General features: G+C 39.5%; 1 protein-coding gene across 2 annotated transcripts in view; it reads right to left on the bottom strand.

Moving 5' to 3' along the window:
- Positions 1 to 19,579, bottom strand: part of ZFYVE28 (zinc finger FYVE-type containing 28) — a 120,076-nt gene that overhangs the window by 37,672 nt on the left and 62,825 nt on the right. For both annotated transcript variants that reach the window (XM_065405217.1, XM_065405216.1), the window contains exon 8: positions 3,990 to 4,094. In XM_065405217.1, the coding sequence (XP_065261289.1) occupies positions 3,990 to 4,094 (105 nt within the window). The remainder of the gene's footprint in view (positions 1 to 3,989; positions 4,095 to 19,579) is intronic.

Genomic DNA, 19,579 nt, shown 5'->3' with positions numbered 1-19,579 from the left:
CTCATCTGGAATACTGTGTCCAATTTTGGGCCCCACACTACAAGAAGGATGTGGAAAAATTGGAAAGAGTCCAGCGGAGGGCAACAAAAATGATTAGGGGTCTGGAGCACATGACTTATGAGGAGAGGCTGAGGGAACTGGGATTGTTTAGTCTCCAGAAGAGAAGAATGAGGGGGGATTTGATAGCAGCCTTCAACTACCTGAAGGGGGGTTCCAAAGAGGATGGAGCTCGGCTGTTCTCAGTGGTGGCAGATGACAGAACAAGGAGCAATGGTCTCAAGTTGCAGTGGGGGAGGTCCAGGTTGGATATTAGGAAACACTATTTCACTAGGAGGGTGGTGAAGCACTGGAATGCGTTACCTAGGGAGGTGGTGGAGTCTCCTTCCTTGGAGGTTTTTAAGGCCTGGCTTGACAAAGCCCTGGCTGGGATGATTTAGTTGGGAATTGGTCCTGCTTTGAGCAGGGGGTTGGACTAGATGACCTCTTGAGGTCCCTTCCAACCCTGATATTCTATGATTCTATGATACTTTTAATTCACACCTTTTAGTTAACTTGGATTAATTTTCCTGAGTATCCCCATGTATACAAGCCCTAAAAAATGAAAACTAAGGCAAAAGAAGGATAGGATGCTTAGAATAATTTAGGAGTAATGTGTTTACCTAGAAAAAAATCAAAGATTAAAAACACTCAAGAAAGGTTTTGTGCAATTGACATTTCAGACAGACATGTGTGGGATCAACTTACAAGACCAAAAATTCAATAAGATAAGAGGAAAACAACTTTTTTTATGATTGCTGATAAAAATTAGTGCAACATGCAAACAGAAAAGGTGGGAAGATAGAGAGCAGGAATAGCATAACCCATCAGGAAAACTAGATGTCTCCCTAGAATGCTATTATTTGGCATTTGGAAGTACAGAATTCACTCTAACTGCAATCTTATGATGGAGGCACTCAAACAAATTATTATTTTGATATGGTACTTTTCTTCTGATATTTTTAGAGAAAGACCATCTTTTCCCCCATTCCTGCTTCCCCAAACTTCTCATAAATTCTTGAATTCCTGATCCTACACTAAGGTCAAGAAGCATTGAATACATATAAACAGCTGAAAGATAAAGAGGCAAAGAAGAAGAACAAAAGAAGAAAAGCAGAGAATTATCACAGATCTAGAAACACCAGAAACATCTTGACTAAAATTTCAGTATCTCTCCGAATGTACTGTTAAAAGAGGCAACGTCATTTCTATGAAAATACTGAAAAAGCAAAAGAACCTTTATTTCTGTTTTAATAACTTTTTGTTGCCCTAAAATGTATTCCCTCATAATTAAGGCTGCGAGTTTGTTATGGAGGTCATGGATTCTCTGACTTTCTGGGACCTCCATGACTTCTGCAGCGGTCAGTGCGGCTGGCCTGGGGGCCGCCTGAGCAGTTCGAGCAACCCCTTGGCCAGCCACACCGGCCGCTGCTGGGGTAGTTGTGGGCCACTGCTCCCTCCCCCCCTCTTCCAGCAGCAGCAGGAGTTTGGGTATGGGAGGGGGATCAGGGCCGGGGATTGGGGCGTGGGATGGTGTGAGGACTCTGGGCGGCACTTACCTTGGGGGGGGGGGGTCCCCGGAAACCGGCAACATGTCCCTCCCTCCTCAGCTCCTAGTTCCATGCGCTACCGCCGCCCACAGGCATCGCCCCTGCAGCTCTGGCCAAATGGCAGCAGCGGAGCCGGCTCTTGGAGCGGGTCCAGTGCGTGGAGCTAGCGGCTGAGCAGGGCCGGCTCTGGCTTTCTGGCCGCCCCAAGCAAAAATGGCCAGAACAGCGAAGCCAAAAAAAAAAAAAAAAAAAAAACCTGCGGCGCGGCCAGGGGGCAGGGGGACTCCCTGCCCTGCAGATGTGCCCCAGCTAGCGGGGGGAGAGAGAGAAGGGGGGCGGCCAGTGCTTCAGCGGGGCGCTGCCACGCGGCCTCTCCTGCCGTGCCCCCTGCCAGGAGGGCTCCGCGCTGCTCCGGTCGGCTGGGAGGGAAGGACACAGGCTGCAGGGAGGCCGGAGCGGAACAACAACAACAAAAAAGCGGCCATGCCGCCCTAGGATTGGGCGGAATGCTGCCTCCTACAAGCTGCCACCCCAAGCACCAGCTTGCTCGGCTGGTGCCGGCCCTGGGGCTGAGGGAGGGACATGTTGCCGCTTCCAGGGAGCCAGGCAGGGAGCTTACCAGCCACACACCCCCACCCCAGCAGTGGTCCCGGGACGCCCACCGCTGCCTGCACCCCCCACCGCTGCCTGCACCCCCCCAGCACCAGCAGGGGTCCCAGACCGCCCCCCCCTCAAGGACCCATGGCAACCCTCCCAGCCCCGAGCACCCACGGCACCTCCCACACGAGCACCTGCGGCACTCCCTGGGCCATATCCCCACAAGATTTAGTCAGGGGTATATAATACAAGTCATGGAGAGGTCACGGGCCATGAATTTTTGTTTACTGCCTGAGACTTGTGCATGACATACTAAAAATACCTGTGACTAAAATATAGCCTGTCAAGGCTGTATCCCCACTTTGAACTTTAGGGTACAACTGTGGGGGCCTGCATGAAGACTTCTAAGCTTAACTACCAGCTTAGATCTGGTCTGCTGCCACCATTCCCAAAGCTAATTCCCTTCCCTGGGAAGCCTTGAGAAACCTTTCACCAATTCCCTGGTGAATACAGATCCAAACCCCTTGGATCTTAAGACAAGAAGAAATTAACCATCCCCCTCCTTTCTCCCACCAACTCCTGGTGAATACAGATCCAACCCCCTTGGATCTAAAACAAGGAAAAATCAATCAGGTTCTTAAAAAGAAGGCTTTTAATTAAAGAAAAAGGTAAAAATCATCTCTGTAAAATCAGTATGGAAAATAACTTTACAGGGTAATCAAACTTAAAGAGCTCAGAGGACTCCCCTCTAGTCTCAGGTTCAAAGTACAGCAAACAAAGATAAACACTCTAGTAAAAGGTACATTTACAAGTTGAGAAAACAAAGTAAAACTAAGACGCCTTGCCTGGCTATTTACTTACAAGTTTGAAATAGGAGAGACTTGTTTAGAAAGATGTGGAGAACCTGGATTGATGTCTGGTCCCTCTCAGTCCCAAGAGCGAACCACAACCAAACACAAAGAGCACAAACAAAAGCCTTTCCCCCCCACAAGATTTGAAAGTATCTTGTCCCCTTATTGGTCCTTTGGGTCAGGTGTCAGCCAGGTTACCCAAGCTTCTTAACCCTTTACAGGTAAAAGGATTTTGGAGTCTCTGGCCAGGAGGGATTTTATAGTACTGTACACAGGAGAGCTGTTAGCCTTACTCATAATCCTTACTAATTCTCTTAGCAAAATCAATTACAAAGATTCGTCTCCCTCACATACGCTTAGCTGATGAGAACACAGGCCAGCATTCTTAACATATTTTTGGGCCACAAAATAATAGCAAAACTAAAGAAACTATTCTTAGTTGTGACATTCCTCTGATTTTACTACTATTAGATCCCAGGGAAGCAGAAAACAGATGGCAGAACCATGCCATCTGGAGAGACAAGACCTAGTAATGTATAGTCATTCACTGTTTTTCAATAATAATCTCTTTCTGCAATGAAGTCCTATTGTATCAGATGTATAAAACTCTCTGTCTAAAATGTATTTTAAAAGCTAGTTATCTTAAGTACCTCTTTAGGAATGTACCTAAAAAGTACCTCTTTGAACATAATCAAAAATGAGATCAGATGATGATCCCAAATGTTGTACAATTCATTGTTGTGTACCTCATGACAATGCTCCACAAACAGTAAGTCTCTCACAATGACTTTATTAGCATACAAAATGAGCTTCACAAATAAACGTGCCTGTGTGCTGAAAGAAAGAATTATCTGAAGTGCTGCTGTCACTTTAGTGTTAATTCAATGAAAATTTTTCATCAACCATCACTCAATACAATTAGTCAAATGTGACTGTGAAGTGAGATTATTATTACCTCAGAGCGTATATGCTGGAGAGACTACATGTAGTGACAGAAACACTGTCATAGTCACTGCTGGAGATGGAGCTGAGGGGGGAATCACGTAAGCCATCCTGAGAACTGAAAAAAGCATATGGAAACAAAACGAACAGCTGAAAAGAACAAAAATGAGAATAGAGCAATGGATCGCAAATGATCATACAAAAAAAAGAAAAGTACAGCGACAGTAACACTCATTTACTCTCTGGGAGCCCAGGTATATATTTGAACATATTTTAGATTAGTACAAAAAGCGCAGCTCAACTGGCAGGACCAATGGGCATGCTCTCTGTGAAAATCATCAATTTAATTTATAATATGCAGTTAAGAAAACTGGGGAAAAAACAAAAGTTATTTTAAAGCGTGAGTGCAAATGTGTCTACATGTTGTAAATATTGGCCTACATTTTAGAATGAAGATGCTCCATGACTAGGCATCCCGAAAACCATTGTATGTTGCATACCAATATAACCAAAAAATTAAGCCCAAAGAACTTTTAAAATGCCAAGACAAGTTTCAGCTAACAGTTTCCAAGCTGTTGGAAGGAAGGAGGAGAATGGGAAGGGAAAGTCAATGTGATAAATGAAGAGTTGCTTCTCGCTTCCTGTCCTGTTGTTATACTATATGATTTAACAAATCCATTATTCGCTCAGTCAGCACAGGACTGCCTGGCCCTCAAAACTGCCATGTAGCTCAAAATTTAATCTAAAACCTGATTGATGTTCCTATGCAAAGCTTGAAAGAATGGCCACATGACAAACCATGGCTACTTTATAAATCTACTGGCTAATGAGCAAAACATGAACTATTTAAAGTAACGGAATACACTCGACAATGAAACAGCTTGTAAATATTATATGATCTTTAAAGGGACACTGTATTTGAATTGTAGCCAATTTCAAAATTAGAATTAAAAATAATTTCAGGTAGTACTCATTTGCAAATTAATAAGGTGCAGCAGAACAGTGTCTATATCTCAGTGACAAATTGTCGCTCTGCTATTGGAAGTTCCACGTACTGAAGGAAATTAATTTACAGTAGATAAAGAAAAATGTACTCCTGAGCAAATGTATCACAGTAGTATTGGTTCTAGACATTACAAAAAAATTCTTTAAAGCCCTTTGAACTAAAGGGTTCTGACAATGAAAATCTTTCGACATCCAAAGTAGAGAGAGATATGTCTGTCTCAGAAATATATTTAGTTTGAAGAAATGTAATTGGTTAATTTGAATTAATTGTTTTTTTCCCCCTCTACCTGACAATAAGTGAAATTCTCATGCATTTTGACTGGCATGTATGTATGGGGCATGCATTCAAGCCAGTTGTAATCCAGATTCTCTACTCCTGTCATATTTAAAACACAGCTAGTTTTGCAGGCAAGTGTCCAGAAGAACACTTAAGGGGAATTTTTCAAAGCAGTATATAAAAGGTACATGATCTAATCCCATTAAGAAACAATAAGATTTGTTTGCATACCTCCCACACATCGCTTTCAAAATGTACCCCTTCATGTTCCTTATTTCTGATTACCAATTTAAAAATAAATCCCCGAGTATATTATATTTTAGTTGAAAGAAGGACGGGCACACTGGGAAAATAATTTATCAGACTTCAACAAAAATCCATTTACCTTTCATTTGTTTTAAGTAATTTCCCTTGCCAATTCTGCTCACTCTGAAGAGACATTTGCATTTAAACAAAGATTTGCTCTCACAGCTCATCTTCACCTTCCTAATCCTGAAATGTGGTCATACTGCTAATATATGGCATCATAACCAGTTCTATGACAGCAAAATGATGTAAAAAAAATACAAGATTATGAGTCCACAGTATGATCACGCAGGAGAAACTGCCTTGTCAAGATGAAAGCTACTGCTCAAACTCAAATATCTTCAGTAGCAGTAACACTATTATAGAATACAGAAAACTATTAGCAGTTGCTTCTTTTATAATTTTTCTGTTTCCATTTTGCCCCTGAAACTTCCTCCAGCTGGTAATACTTTCTTTAAGAAGGGACCAAGTCCTGCTTTCCTTATTTACTTTTCTGTTAAATCCTGCATGAAGAAACCCAGTGATTATTTCTCAGTTCCCTGCAATACAGAAATATTGTATCGATTTTTGCTAAATTTAGTATTTCACACATTGTAAACATCAGGAGTCAGACCTCAAAAATCTTAAAACTGACTAAAGAGCCAGGAGATTTTAAAAAAACAATGCATTCTAGATTATTTATTAGGGCTGTCAACTAATCGCAGTTAACACACGATTAACTCAAAAGTTAATCAGGATTAATCGCACTGTTAAACAATAGAATACCAATTGGAATTTATTAAATATTTTTGGATGTTTTTCTATATTTTCAAATATATTAATTTCTATTACAACACAGAATACAAAGTGTACAGTGCTCACTTAATATTACTATTTTGATTACAAATATTTCCACTGTAAAAATGATTAAAGAAATAGAATTTTTCAGTTCACCTCATACAAGTACTGTAGTACTTTATCGTGAAAGTGTAACTTACAAACGTAGATTTTTTTTGTTACATAACTGCACTCTAAAACAAAACAATGTCAAACTTTAGAGCCTACAAACCCCTCAGTCCTACTTCTTGTTCAGCCAATTGCTAAGACAAACAAGTTTGTTTACATTTACGGGAGATACTGCTGCCTGCTTCTTATTCACAATGTCACCAGAAAGTGAGAACAGGCATTTGCATGGCACTTTTGTAGCCGTCACTGCAAGGTATTTACCTGCCAGATATGCTAAACCTTCGTATGCCCCTTCCTACTTTGGCCACCATTCCAGAGGACATGCTGCCATGCTGATGATGCTCGTTAAAAAAATAATGCGTTAATTAAATTTGTGACTGAACCCCTTGGGGGAGAATTGTATGTCTCCTGATCTGTTTTACCCTCATTCTGCCATATATTTCATGTTATAGCAGTCTCAGATGATGACCCAGCACGTTTGTTTTAAGAATACTTTCACAGCACATTTGTGAAACGCAAAGAAGGTACCAATGAGAGATTTCTAAAGATAGCTACAACACTTGACCCAAGGTTTTAAGAATCTGAAGTGCCTTCCTAAATCTTAGGGGGACGAGGTGTGGAGCATGCTTTCAGAAGTCTTAAAAGAGCAACACTCCAATGCGGAAACTTCAGAACCTGAACCACCAAAAAAGAAAATTAACCTTCTGCTGGTGGCTTCTGACTCAGATGATGAAAATGAACATGCGTCGATCCGCGCTGCTTTGGATGGTTATCAAGCAGAACCTGTTATCAGCATGGATGCATGTCTTCTGGAATGATGGTTGAAGCATGAAGGAACATATGAATATTTAGTGCATCTGGCATGGAAATATCTTGCGACGCTGCCTATAACAGTGCCATGCAAACGCCTGTTCTCACTTTCAGGTGACATTGTAAACAAGAAGCAGGCAGAATTATCTCCTGCAAATTGTAACCAAACTTGTTTGTCTGAGAGATTGGCTGAAGTAGGAGTGAGTGGACTTGAAGGCTCTAAAGTTTTACATTATTTTATTTTTGAATGCAGTTTTTTTTTTTTTGTAAATAGTTCTACATTTGTAAGTTCAACTTTCACAATAAAGAGCTTGCACTACAGTACTTTTATTAGGTGAATTCAAAAATATTTCTTTTGTTTTTTACAGTGCAAATATTTGTAATCAAAAATAAATATAAAGTGAGCACTTTACACTTTGTATCCTGTGTTGTAATTGAAATCAATATATTTGAAAATGTAGAAAGCATCCAAAAATATTTAAGGAAATGGTATTCTGTTATTGTTTTAACAGCGTGATTAATTGCACAATTAAGATTAATTTTTTTAATCATGCAAATAATCACAATTAATTTTTTTAATAATTTGACAGCCCTATTATTCATATTTGCCTTCTGGGTTTTGAGCCCTTAGGATTCATGTTTTCCAACTTTTCTCCACTACTAAAGGGGCTAGAAACTATCTTTTTTTAAAAAAGCAAGTTGAAAGTCTTGTGTAATCACAGGACTCAATGAGCTAAAGCTTTATGAAAAAACAACAAATATCATGAGACTCATGATAAAAATTGCTAGAGTTGGCACACTGAATCAGTTATTAGTGTTATGTTCTTTTGTTTCGTGTGTGTGTTACAAGTTGGAAAACAAGACTATAAAGAGTGAACATAAATTGTTTGCAAGTTATATATCTAGAAATGAGTGGTAAACAAGCCTGGTGATTAATCTCAAAGTATTACTGGGAAATCATTAAAAACACAAAACAACTAAAAAACGGTAGCTCACAATCAAGACACATTTTGCATGAAGCAATTGCTAGCTTTTAGTGATCTTCTGCTGGCCACTTAAATGTCCCTCACTTCTGGTATGTGGAGTCAAAGTAAACGAGCTGACCCATCACCTGAGATTATACAGTAATATTAGCAGATATGAAAGTAGTGGCCCTTGTAGCATGAAAAGCACCAGAATGACCACACTATGCTATGATTATTTCTCAGATCCTCCTCCCACCCCCGCACCCACCCCGACAGATTTCTATGCGCTGAAGACAATATTACTTCACCAGTTTTCTTTTATTGGGTGAAAATATGGGACACCTTTTTGCCCATATTTGAAATCCAAGTTCAAATGTGTCGTGAGCTACACCTTGACCAAAGTCCAGTGCAGAGTGGTGTATTTTTACTTAAAAGTTGCACTTATCCTCTCTGTGGTGATGGGAGAAAGAAGAGACAAGTGTGTTAGAATAGAGAGGACAGTCTCTTAGATTGTCTGAACAATGTATATATTAGTATGGTGCAATAAATGTAGGTATTTTACAAGTATAATTTCCCCCTCCTATTTACAATGCTTTCCTTGCATAAAATCATGGCATTTTGTACCCATGTAACTTAGACTCTAAGGTGATTCTGTTTTCTGGCCAGCAGCAGACCCAGCACACAAAGTATCCAGAGATAGAAATGATCCTATCTTTTTAGCAAAGGCAGAAATAATCCATAAATGTGGCTGTAGTACGGACCATTACTGAGTCCAGGGGCATATGCAGGCATAAAGCCTATAGACTTTATAAAACATTCTAAGACTCCGGCTACTGGGGATTTGCAGGACTGACTGTCCATGGCTTTAAGACAGTGGTTGTCAACCTTTTTTCATTTGCAGTCCCCTAAAAAATTTCAAATGAGGTGCAGACACCTTTGAAAATCTTATAGCTGGTCTACACTACCGCTGAAGTCAATATGACTTACGTCGCTTAGGGATATGAAAACGACAGTGCCCTGAGCGACATAAGTTACATTGACTTAAAACAGTGTCCACATCACACTATGCTGGTGGGAGATGCTCTCCACCGACATAGCTTCTGCCTCTCGTGAAGGTGGAGTAATTATGCTGACGGGAGAGCGCTCTCCCATTGGCATAGTGTGTCTTCACCTGGTGCGCCGATGTAGCTTGGTAGTGTAGACTTACCCTCAGACATTAGTCTGCAGACCCCCATGGGTCTGTGGACCACAGGTTGAAAATCACTGGTTTAAGAGGAATCAGAAAAAAAGGGTCTGAATTCCGCTCCACACTCCCGTTGCTTGTCAAAGGTTTTTCTGTCAGGTGCCAACGGCCAATGACTGCCAAAATTTGGCCCCTGGGGTCTCTTCCATCATTTAAATCTATGCCTGCTAGTAATTCTAATTAATGCATATGCTTCTGCAGTGTGCTTTAGAATTTAAGCTACTTAAATTCAACAATAGACTTCATAGGTTAGACAGAGTTAGTCTTGCTTTTATTCTTCCGTATCTATACAAATAAAAAATTTCTGAGACTTTTGGGTACCGTATCTGTCTCAGACTTAACAATTATCTGCTATATGGCTAAACAGGTGCAAACTCTTGGCTGACTAATCTGTCAATGTGTAATGTACATTTATGTCAGACCATCTTCATACCAGAGAAATTCCTCAGACTCCATTTTGTATCCCTGAATAAACAAAAGTCACTCCACCATTAGAAGCTACAGGTCACATGATAAGGTCGGCAAGTCAGAGCTCTGGGGTAAACAACGGCAGTGAGTATTTGGAACATGCGTCCCAGAATAAGGTAACGTTGGCATGCGTTCAAGCTGATAATGTTTGGCAGGGAGCATGAGCAGAAACGACCTGATAAGACAGTGAGCGTGTGCAGTAAAGATCTGATAGCTGACAGAACAGTATAAAAGGCAGATGGTTAAAATGGTTGAGAGAGGAGTGAACAAGGAGTTGGGAAAGCAAGGAAAGAAGTTAAGCAGGTGAGAGGTGGAGAGTGGACGAACTGGCAAGAGAGCTGATCGAGAGAGGCAGCTACAGCAAGCCGACAGGACAGAGGAAGCCTGCAAGTTTTTAATCATAGTATAGTATTAGAGAGCGAGTGTGTGTGTGTGTGTGTGTGTGTGTGTGTGTGTGTGTGTGTGTGTGTGTGTGTGTGTGTGTGTGTGTGTGTGTGTGTGTGGTAATTTTACCTCTGTAAAACGTAAAGTACAATTTAAGAACCCATGTCAGCGATCCACTGAAGACCAGATATCTGTAACAGAGCTCAACCATTTAGAATAATTTGAACTGTATGCAATTGCGTTTTGAATATTCTTTAACTTGCAATAAGAGATTTGTATTTTAGTTAGGTTTTTAGATTAGGGATTATTAGTTACATTAACAAAAGGATACTTTTTGGGGGAAAGAATACTGTCTGTGTCTACCATTTATTAGAAGGCCATATCCATGTTCTCCAAGTGTTTCCTTAGTTATCCTGGAGACCCATACCTTAGGAAGAGAGATTAAGGGGGGTGATAGGTAGGTGATTCTAGGGCCTGGCACCCAAAGTTTTGGGGTGATAGTCTAGATACATAAAACACATCATCCCACATGATTATTGGAAAGCATTTATTTTTTTACCTGATTTACATATGAACACTTCAAACAACTTCATTTTCTATAATTATACAACAGATGAAGAATCAACATCTGAAAAGCTCTCTACACATGGTCCCCCAAAAAGAAGACTTGTGGTCTCAGTCCTACATACAATACAGTTCACATTTCACATAATAACCAATATACTGGTAAGGTATTTCTTTACATGCAGTCATATGAACATAAAATCACTCCAAAAGTACAAAAACCACACAGAGCACCGAGAATGAAATAAATAAATAAATGTTGGGAAGTCATACAAGCCATAAAGCATTCAACAACAGATTAAACGCATTTTTTCACATTAACAAAAATACATAAAATACTTAAATTAAATTTTTAACAGTGTCCTCTTACGTATCCCCGCCCTGTCTCTTTAACCTTGTTTTCCCATCCCTCATCTTTTCTTTCTTTGTTGAAGGGACTGGTATTTCCTCCTTTATCTTTTCCATTCCCTTGGATGGTGAAAGGAATGGATTAACCCTGAGGAAAACAACAAATAAAAACAGCATTACACTTACCTGTTAAATGCATTTCTCGATCTGCACTTCCATATGGAATTGTTTCACGAATGGCCTGATCATAAAATTCTAAAGGCAGGCAAAACAGTTCTTCACCTCATTTACATACCTTTTGACACCAGTAATGACTTCTCTGCTGGACTTGAAGTTGTATTGTTGACATGTTCATCTTAACTTCTCATCCATGCTGTCATCCTCTCACATCTTAATTATAGCAACTCCCTCTCCTAGGACTTCCCCAAATCCTAGCTTTTCAAGACTCCTGTATCTGAAGAGAAAGTTGCAGCCTCATGGTCTTCTCATAAATATCAAGAAGCACTGCCTGATCACTGCCAGCCACAAACATCTCCATTTGTTTCTCATTCAGAAGCTGAGAATTACCATCCAGCCAGACTAGCTGATCACAGTGGTTCTTTCTGGTTATACAACCTGTGAATCTTTGAATCATCTAGATCCATTGATATAAATGGAGTGATACCAATTTATACCAGCTGAGGATTTGATCCCTGCCCCTTTTAAAAAAATGATCTCCATGGATTTGTTTCAGCCTACTTTGTATCATCTTTTACTACTCTCCTCTCCATTTCCTCTCCTCATCTTACACCCTCCTCCTCAGAAACTAGTCAGTACAGGAATATCTTTCCCTTTCCAGCTCCTGCCATCTGGAACAGCCCTTCTGTCTTCCTGCCTTACTAATGCTCCATCTCAGTTCAAACCTGATCCACTAACTTTAGTATCTCCCTATCTCCTATCTCCCTTCTTTATATACTAATTTTTGTTACTCTTTTTATGACTATAAACATTAGACAATGCCTTCCCTCTACTGTTTTCCATACTTAAACTCAGATATTGTCTGTTATCTCATTTTTTATTTCTGTAAAGTGTTTGAGGATATACATTGTATGAAAGGTTCCATTAAAGTTAAAGAGAGTGTAATATATCAAAGGCGGGCTTAACTTAAAAATAACATATACACATTTTTAAAAGTGTCTCGCTTCTCTGTACCAATATAAAGTGAAAATGTCTACCAGAAATTGTAGTATTTCTTTTTGATTGATTATTTAGATTGTAAGCTCTTCATGACAAGAAACTGTGTTTGTACAGGGCCCAGTGCAACGGAACTGCAATAATTATGGGTGCCTTTACAAACAATTTCCTGATGTTACAATAACTAACTGATAGAGAAAACATCTTTATTCACTTTTTTGGACACTTCGTTTGCTCACTGCAATTTCTGTTATATTAACACTGTAACCTTATGTTTGATAAAACCCACTTAATGTGCATGAAATCAAGATTCCCCTTTATACAGTTCTCTTCTGTTCTCATTAGCGCACCCTTAGAGACCTATGCAGGAGTTCCAGGGATACTGTGGGATCCTGAGGTCAATTGACCTGCATTTCCTGCCTCATGTTTCCTGTAGTCAACCAGTGCTCGCTAGCTGCATGTGTTCATTAGCAGAGTTATATGCTGATGATGCATGCATGGACAGGCATATTTCACAATAGGTGTTAGCGTAATCAGTATTGGAAACACAAAACATTAATCCTTCCCATCACCCATCCACGCCTTATATGAATTGTGCTTTTTTTTAAACTGCATTTTTTTCTTGGTAATGAAAAGACATGCCACACCAATTTGGGCCTTGATAGGTTTGTGGGACTCCTTGCTAAACCCAAAATAGTGGGTGAAAGGTGGATAAAACTTCATCTCAACCTATGAACACGTTAGATAAAATTGTTTATGAAATTATGGATCAGAGCCAAAATGACCAGTGCATTTAAAATGAAAGAACCAATGAGGGTTTTCAAAGTTTCTAATAAGGTTACAGAATTGTTTTAGCAACACAAAGTTAAGATGGAAGGAAATATGTCTATATGGGACCAGTAGATATTTGTTTTGATGGAACACAATTTCCACCTCTCCTTGGGCATTACATTTCTGGAGAGCACTTGAGAACTAGCTTATGCATGGGGATAATAAAAATGCAAGGCAGTGAGCCTATACATACAGGGAACATTAGCTATTATAACTCTCATGTCGGTTGCCACCTTGGACCTGAGATCAAATCTCATCCAGTGGTTAGGACACTAGCCTAGGACTTGTGAAACCAGAGTTCAGTTCCCTGCTCTAGCAGACTTCCTGTGTGACCACCCAGGACAATACTTTGTGCTTCAGTTCCCCATCTGCAAAATGGGGATAAAAGTACTTCCCTACATGACAGGGGAGGCACAAGGATGAACACATGAAAAGACTGTGAAGCACTCAGATACTATGGTGATGGGGCCCATATAGGTATCTTAGATTGATAGATTTACCATCACGATTCTGTTTTCCACATCCTGAAAATTGTTCTGACCAGACTAAACAAGGAGAAGGAGCCCAATGATACCACATCTTCCATAGCTGTGTCCTCAACAACTCCTGGGATGTACATCTAAAATTTATTTTATTCCGTTGAAGTGTATTAATTTTCTATCCTATCCTGTTCCTCCTACCTCTTTTATTAGAATGTTTTTCATTTTAAAAAAAAAGAATCCAATTTAGTCAGCCAGGACATATCTGTCTTTTGGCAACACGTTTGTGACCCAAAAGGCAATCTTAAAAAAACAAAAACCCGAATACTTGATTCTGGCTAATAAGGATTGCTTACTATGTGCTGTGTCTGTGATTTTCCAGCAAGTGAACAGTAATTATCAGTGAGACAAAGTAATAAATAAATAGATACATCCCAAAGTAATATTAAATAGATACAGCCCAAAGGTCGGACAATGGTGATGTCACCCTTATTAGTGCTTTCCTATGATGTGATACAAGTAGACATGTCAACCAGTATTGGTTCAGATGCAGTTTTGAACCTGTGAACAATTTTTGAGGGTCTGGCTATTTTCTGCAACAAAACAATTGTGTGTTTGATGCTTGTTTTCATTAGTTTTAACAATTTTTGGCCAGTTTCCACTCCATTCCCTGGGATGTGCATCCAGTATCTTAGGTTTCATTTAATAATTTCTTATTATTTCATAAAATATTATTAATTTCATTCATAGATTATCTATGAAATGTCAGCTACTTTTACATTCTAAGTGTACATCACCAACAAGCTAACTTTTAAATCTCTTGTGTCAACTATATTAAACTTAATTAGATGAATGGCTTTTAAAGCTTAGGTTTTTTTAACCAGATTTTTTTATTATAGTGAAAATTGAGATTTAGTAGAGGATGCTTTTGCTGATAAATGGCTTGCTGGTACAATACACTGACATTTTCATTTCATCCCAAGGCTGGATGATAACTGAAGTAACATTCTTAGTTACGGTGCAGAATCATGATGTTCAACGTGTAAAGTCAAACATTGTAATATCTAATTTGAACCTAGTGCTGTGAAACATCTTGCAGAAAAGACTCAGGGCCAAATTCAGTCTTGGTTGTACTTACTTATGCAAAGGGCAGGTCTACACTACGGGGCTACATCGACCTAAGTTACGCAACTCCAGCTCCGTGAATAACGTAGTAGAGTTGACGTACCTTAGGTCAACTTATTGCGGTGTCTACACTGAGCTGGGTCTCCTGTCAACTTATCTTATGCCTCTCATTCCGGTGGAGTACCAGAGTCAACAGGAGAGCAATCGGTGGTCAATTTAGTGGGTCTTCATGAGATCCGCTAAATCGACCCCTGATGGATCGATCACTGTGTGTCGATCCCCGGTAAGTGGAGACAAGCCCAAAGTCTGAACTTGACCTACCATATAGATGCAGGATTCTATAATACAAACAAATGATTCTAAGAGGAACAGAGAAATTTCAATGGGGTGTTCAACAGAAGGCTAGGGAATCACTAAAGAAAAGCTCACCCATGTGGACAGTTGCTGTTATTTTCCCAATCAACCACTCTTTCCCTAATAACTGTATTGACAGGAGACAGTTTCCCTACTCTTAGATGGCTGGGTTAAGGATTAGAATAATTACAAACTGATTATAGAGACAAGTTTTCATTTAAATACACAGTTTATCAACACCCAGCTGCATTTCACTCATGGGAAAGGCATCTTGCTATCATATGAACACAAGGCACAATTTCCTTAAATCCAACAGCCAGTAGAAGTTATATTTTAAAACCAAATTTATCAGAATCCTTGATTTCTATTCATTTATACAGGTACAAATGACTATAGCATATTCACATTTTTGTCAAGAGCCAACAATTAAATACAAGACTAAGGCTGTTTTACTGAAAACCTCCATTTACTTCACAGTTTACATATGACTAAATGTTGTAACGTATTACATGTAAGAATAAAAATACCAAACTAGAAAGCTAGCATTGTAGGTGAAACAGCTGTTCATCTTTTTATGAAGAGTTCTGAACAATATATTGGGGAATGGAGCTTTAAAAATTCATAACTGCACAGTTGTAAGGCTAAGAAATTACAGCAACAAGAAGTGGAACAACTTGAGTGCCAGGCTGGGGAAGGTTAAATTAAGAATCTTAATGTAGGGTTGCAGTCAGTAATTAGGGACAGCACAGAAATATGCTTTGCACAGGCAATTTGCCCAGATGCATCATCCTTTCTACTTGGGAAAAATCTCTCTGCTCATTAAACTTCTGCTAACCAAATTTGAACAGCATGAACATCCAACTACAACAGCTAATGAAAGATACACTATTACAGCTCATAGAAAGTGAGAGGAAATAATAGCAACGTTTTTCTCACAACTAAGCACAGTTCAGTTCTTATGTATACTATGAAAAACAGCTATACATGAGAAGTCTTATTAGCGCACACACTCTAAATACTTGCAATAAATTAATAAAATTAAGGGATTCTGGTGAAAATTCTGTATTTTAAGTTAGACAGAATCAACCTGGAAGAAAAAGTAGAGAGAAAATACTTAAGAATTCTAATTTAGATGTTGCCAACAGGGCCGGCTCCAGGCACCAGCTGAGCAAGCTGGTGCTTGGGGCGGCAGATTGAATGAGGCGGCATTCCGCCCAATCCTAGGGCGGCACGGACGCTTTTTTTTTTTTGTGGTTCTGCTCCGGCCGTCCTGTAGGGGGCGGCGGCGCGGAGGACGGGAGCGCCCTGCAGCAAGTCCGGCAGGGCAGTCCTCCCCCTTCCCTCCCCGCCGACCGGAGCGGAGCCCACCCGGCAGGCAGCAGGGCGGGAGGGGCCGCGTGGCAGCACCCCGCTGTAGCCCTGGCCGCCCCCCTTCTCTCTCTCTCTCCCGCCCGCTCCCTTCCCCTCCCCCCCCCCGCTAGCCGGTCCCCCTGCACTCGCGCTCCGGCCGTGCCACAGGTTTTTTTTTTTTTTTTTTGCTTTGCTGTTCTGGCCGCCCCGTTTTTTTTGTTGTTTTTTTTTGCTTGGGGCAGCCAAAAAGCCAGAGCTGGCCCTGGTTGCAAAGTCAATAAAAAGATAACAGAATGGCACAGTGAAGCCAGGCATATGAAATGCAAAAAAGCTAGCAATGCATAAGAAAATGGAACAAATTACCAAAGCCTTATTTGACATGTGGAAGAATAATCCAGCTTTTCAATGATTCTTCAAACTCCAAAACTAAAGAATGTCTTCCACCATGTATACCTCTTCATAAAGGGGAGAGTAATGTGATAGTCAGACTCAGCATTTTACTTATTCTAACTTATTCACAGTTTGAAAAACATGAAATACAGATCTAAACACTCCTTCTTCAGTGACTCTCATGCCTTTCTTTCCCTAACACATTTCTTTGTTGCATAATTCTATTCTAGTCTTTTGACTTACTGTTGATCTGCTATTCTGTATTCTGTAGCTATTCTGCTATTTCTTCCTTCAGGGGTTTCTACTTTGTGTGACACAACAGCTTGTACTTCATATTTGCTTTCTTTGCATCAAATCACAGGTTCACCAGATCTTTACAAGCACTACAGTTATATCTGCATAATACTAATGCTGCTGCCTGTGAATCATTTAATGTTGTGCATGTTTCATTTCTTCAACATACTTACAGGGAAATAGGGAAAAAGAGAGAAATATATGTCAGACTGGAAGTTAAGGACTATCTGCTGTTACCTACAAAAAACAAAGTAGACACATGTCAAAAAGACAAATCTGATTATGTACAACAGAAGAATTTTTAATGGTATATCAAATGTGATTGAATGATGACTTACCAATCAACTCTGCTGGATCAAGAAGTTCAGAGCAGCTGGCTTAGCTGGGTATTTGCAAAATAAATGTGTGTGGTAAGGTCCTATGTTACCTGGACACGCTAAATACAATAATCCTGGTTGGATCAGAGAAAGCATATATATAAATGATGTTATATTCTTTACTATTACCATAGACCTCACTAAATGAAGATGCTCATGCTACCATTCATTTATGTGCACATCTGATAGCTGTTTGATTGAGCCAGGGCATAGAAACTTCTCTTTTCTTTTAGTTGATTTTCAATGACTGAGAAGTAAATATACTTGTCAATCTGATGAATTAACATTTGCTGTGGTTCTCCCATGCTTATTACACTGCTTACTGTTCTAGCTAAAAAATTTATCATTCTGAAAATAATCCAGTGTCTTAAACACTTCGCTCACTGTTAAGGTAACATTCACAAGCACATCGGAGGAAGCAGTTATAGAGAGGTCCAAGATGACATTCCTCTTTTAAAAGAACCATTAAATATCAGTGATTAGTTACCCGGGGAACAAAGAGTAAGAGGAGACTGATGCTGTTCCTTCTTGTACCTCAACTGGCACGACAAATGACGCACATAGCCAAGAACCAAACCCAATGGTAGATATTTATATATCTGTGAGTATTTATGTATGCAGTGGTGTAGCCGTGTTAGTCCCAGGATATTAGAGATATAAGGTGGGTGAGGTAATATCTTACTGAACCAACTATTGGACTATTTATGTGGTAATCTAAATGAATGAGAATCTCATATGTTTGGGTATTCCTAAACTATGTCTACTCCTAACAAAAGTGTGTGCATATGTGAAGATGGAGTAGTTGTTTGCTATCAATAACAATGGTATGCAATGAGTAAGTACACTTTCTTATGGTCTTATAATCAAAAGGTTGAGATAGCTAAATTTAATCAATTAATGTTAGTAAGCTAGTCCTGGATAGCATTTGCTCTGTGTACTCTCTGGTTTGCCATGGACCTTTGACAGTTGTTGCTCTTCTTCATATGCCTGCACAAAGTGTAGACCTGTGTAAAGTATCATGTTTTTTCTCATTCCTTCTCTATTAGCATATGACTTCAATCAATGCTCCTTGCAGATACAGTATTTTGTTTTTTTTTGCAGAAATGTCCAGATGCCACTTAATATCTTTTATGCACATCTCACCCAAAAAGTAGTCAAATTCTTCATTTGTGGCTTTGTAACAGGTATTTCAGCAGTGTGCAGCAGTACTGTCTAGACACTAGAATTAAAGGTGATATCAAATATTTTTAAACAAGATTATATTCCCAAGGATTGTATTCCTTCATTTGACTATCCAAAAGGATAAAATTAGTGAGTTTGTAAAAAGGATTCAGGCCATGAGTCATTTCCTACCATGAAATTCACTGAATATTTCTGTTGCATGGTTCTAAAAGTGGTCATAAAATCCAAGAAAATATTTACAAGCCTAAAAAGCATACACATTTCAAAATAATAAAATGGATAATGTTAAACTCTATCTGGAAAGGATATTACAAGCAAGGAATGTGATTTGTTTGTAAGAGGGATTATTAGCATGTATGTACAGCAGCACACACTGCTAGTTTGAAGTAGCTGAAATGCACAGTAAATGTTTTAAAATGTAGAAAAGTGATTTACAAGTGTCAGAAAGCAACAAAATATGGACACATGTAGTGATTACATTTCCCAAGTCTGGCTCTGATAGTACAGGCCACAGAAACAGTGCTAGCAATTAGAACAATAAGACTATTTACCAGTTAATTATGTTTATTTGTATCAGAGATACTTGACTGGAACTGTTGGGTTAGTTGCTCACATTGCATGAATAGCAGGTGACAGCACCTATTATATTATATCAAAATATTTTGGCACAGAGGACACTAAGTTCCATTTTTTCTGTTTTCACTATTAGTATTATTACGTTTAATATTGGTAT

Source organism: Emys orbicularis, chromosome 5, assembly GCF_028017835.1.
Source record: "Emys orbicularis isolate rEmyOrb1 chromosome 5, rEmyOrb1.hap1, whole genome shotgun sequence".
NCBI lineage: Eukaryota > Metazoa > Chordata > Testudines > Emydidae > Emys > Emys orbicularis.
The sequence above is the reverse complement of the archived record's forward strand: the minus strand, read 5'-3'. Positions and strand labels throughout refer to the sequence as shown.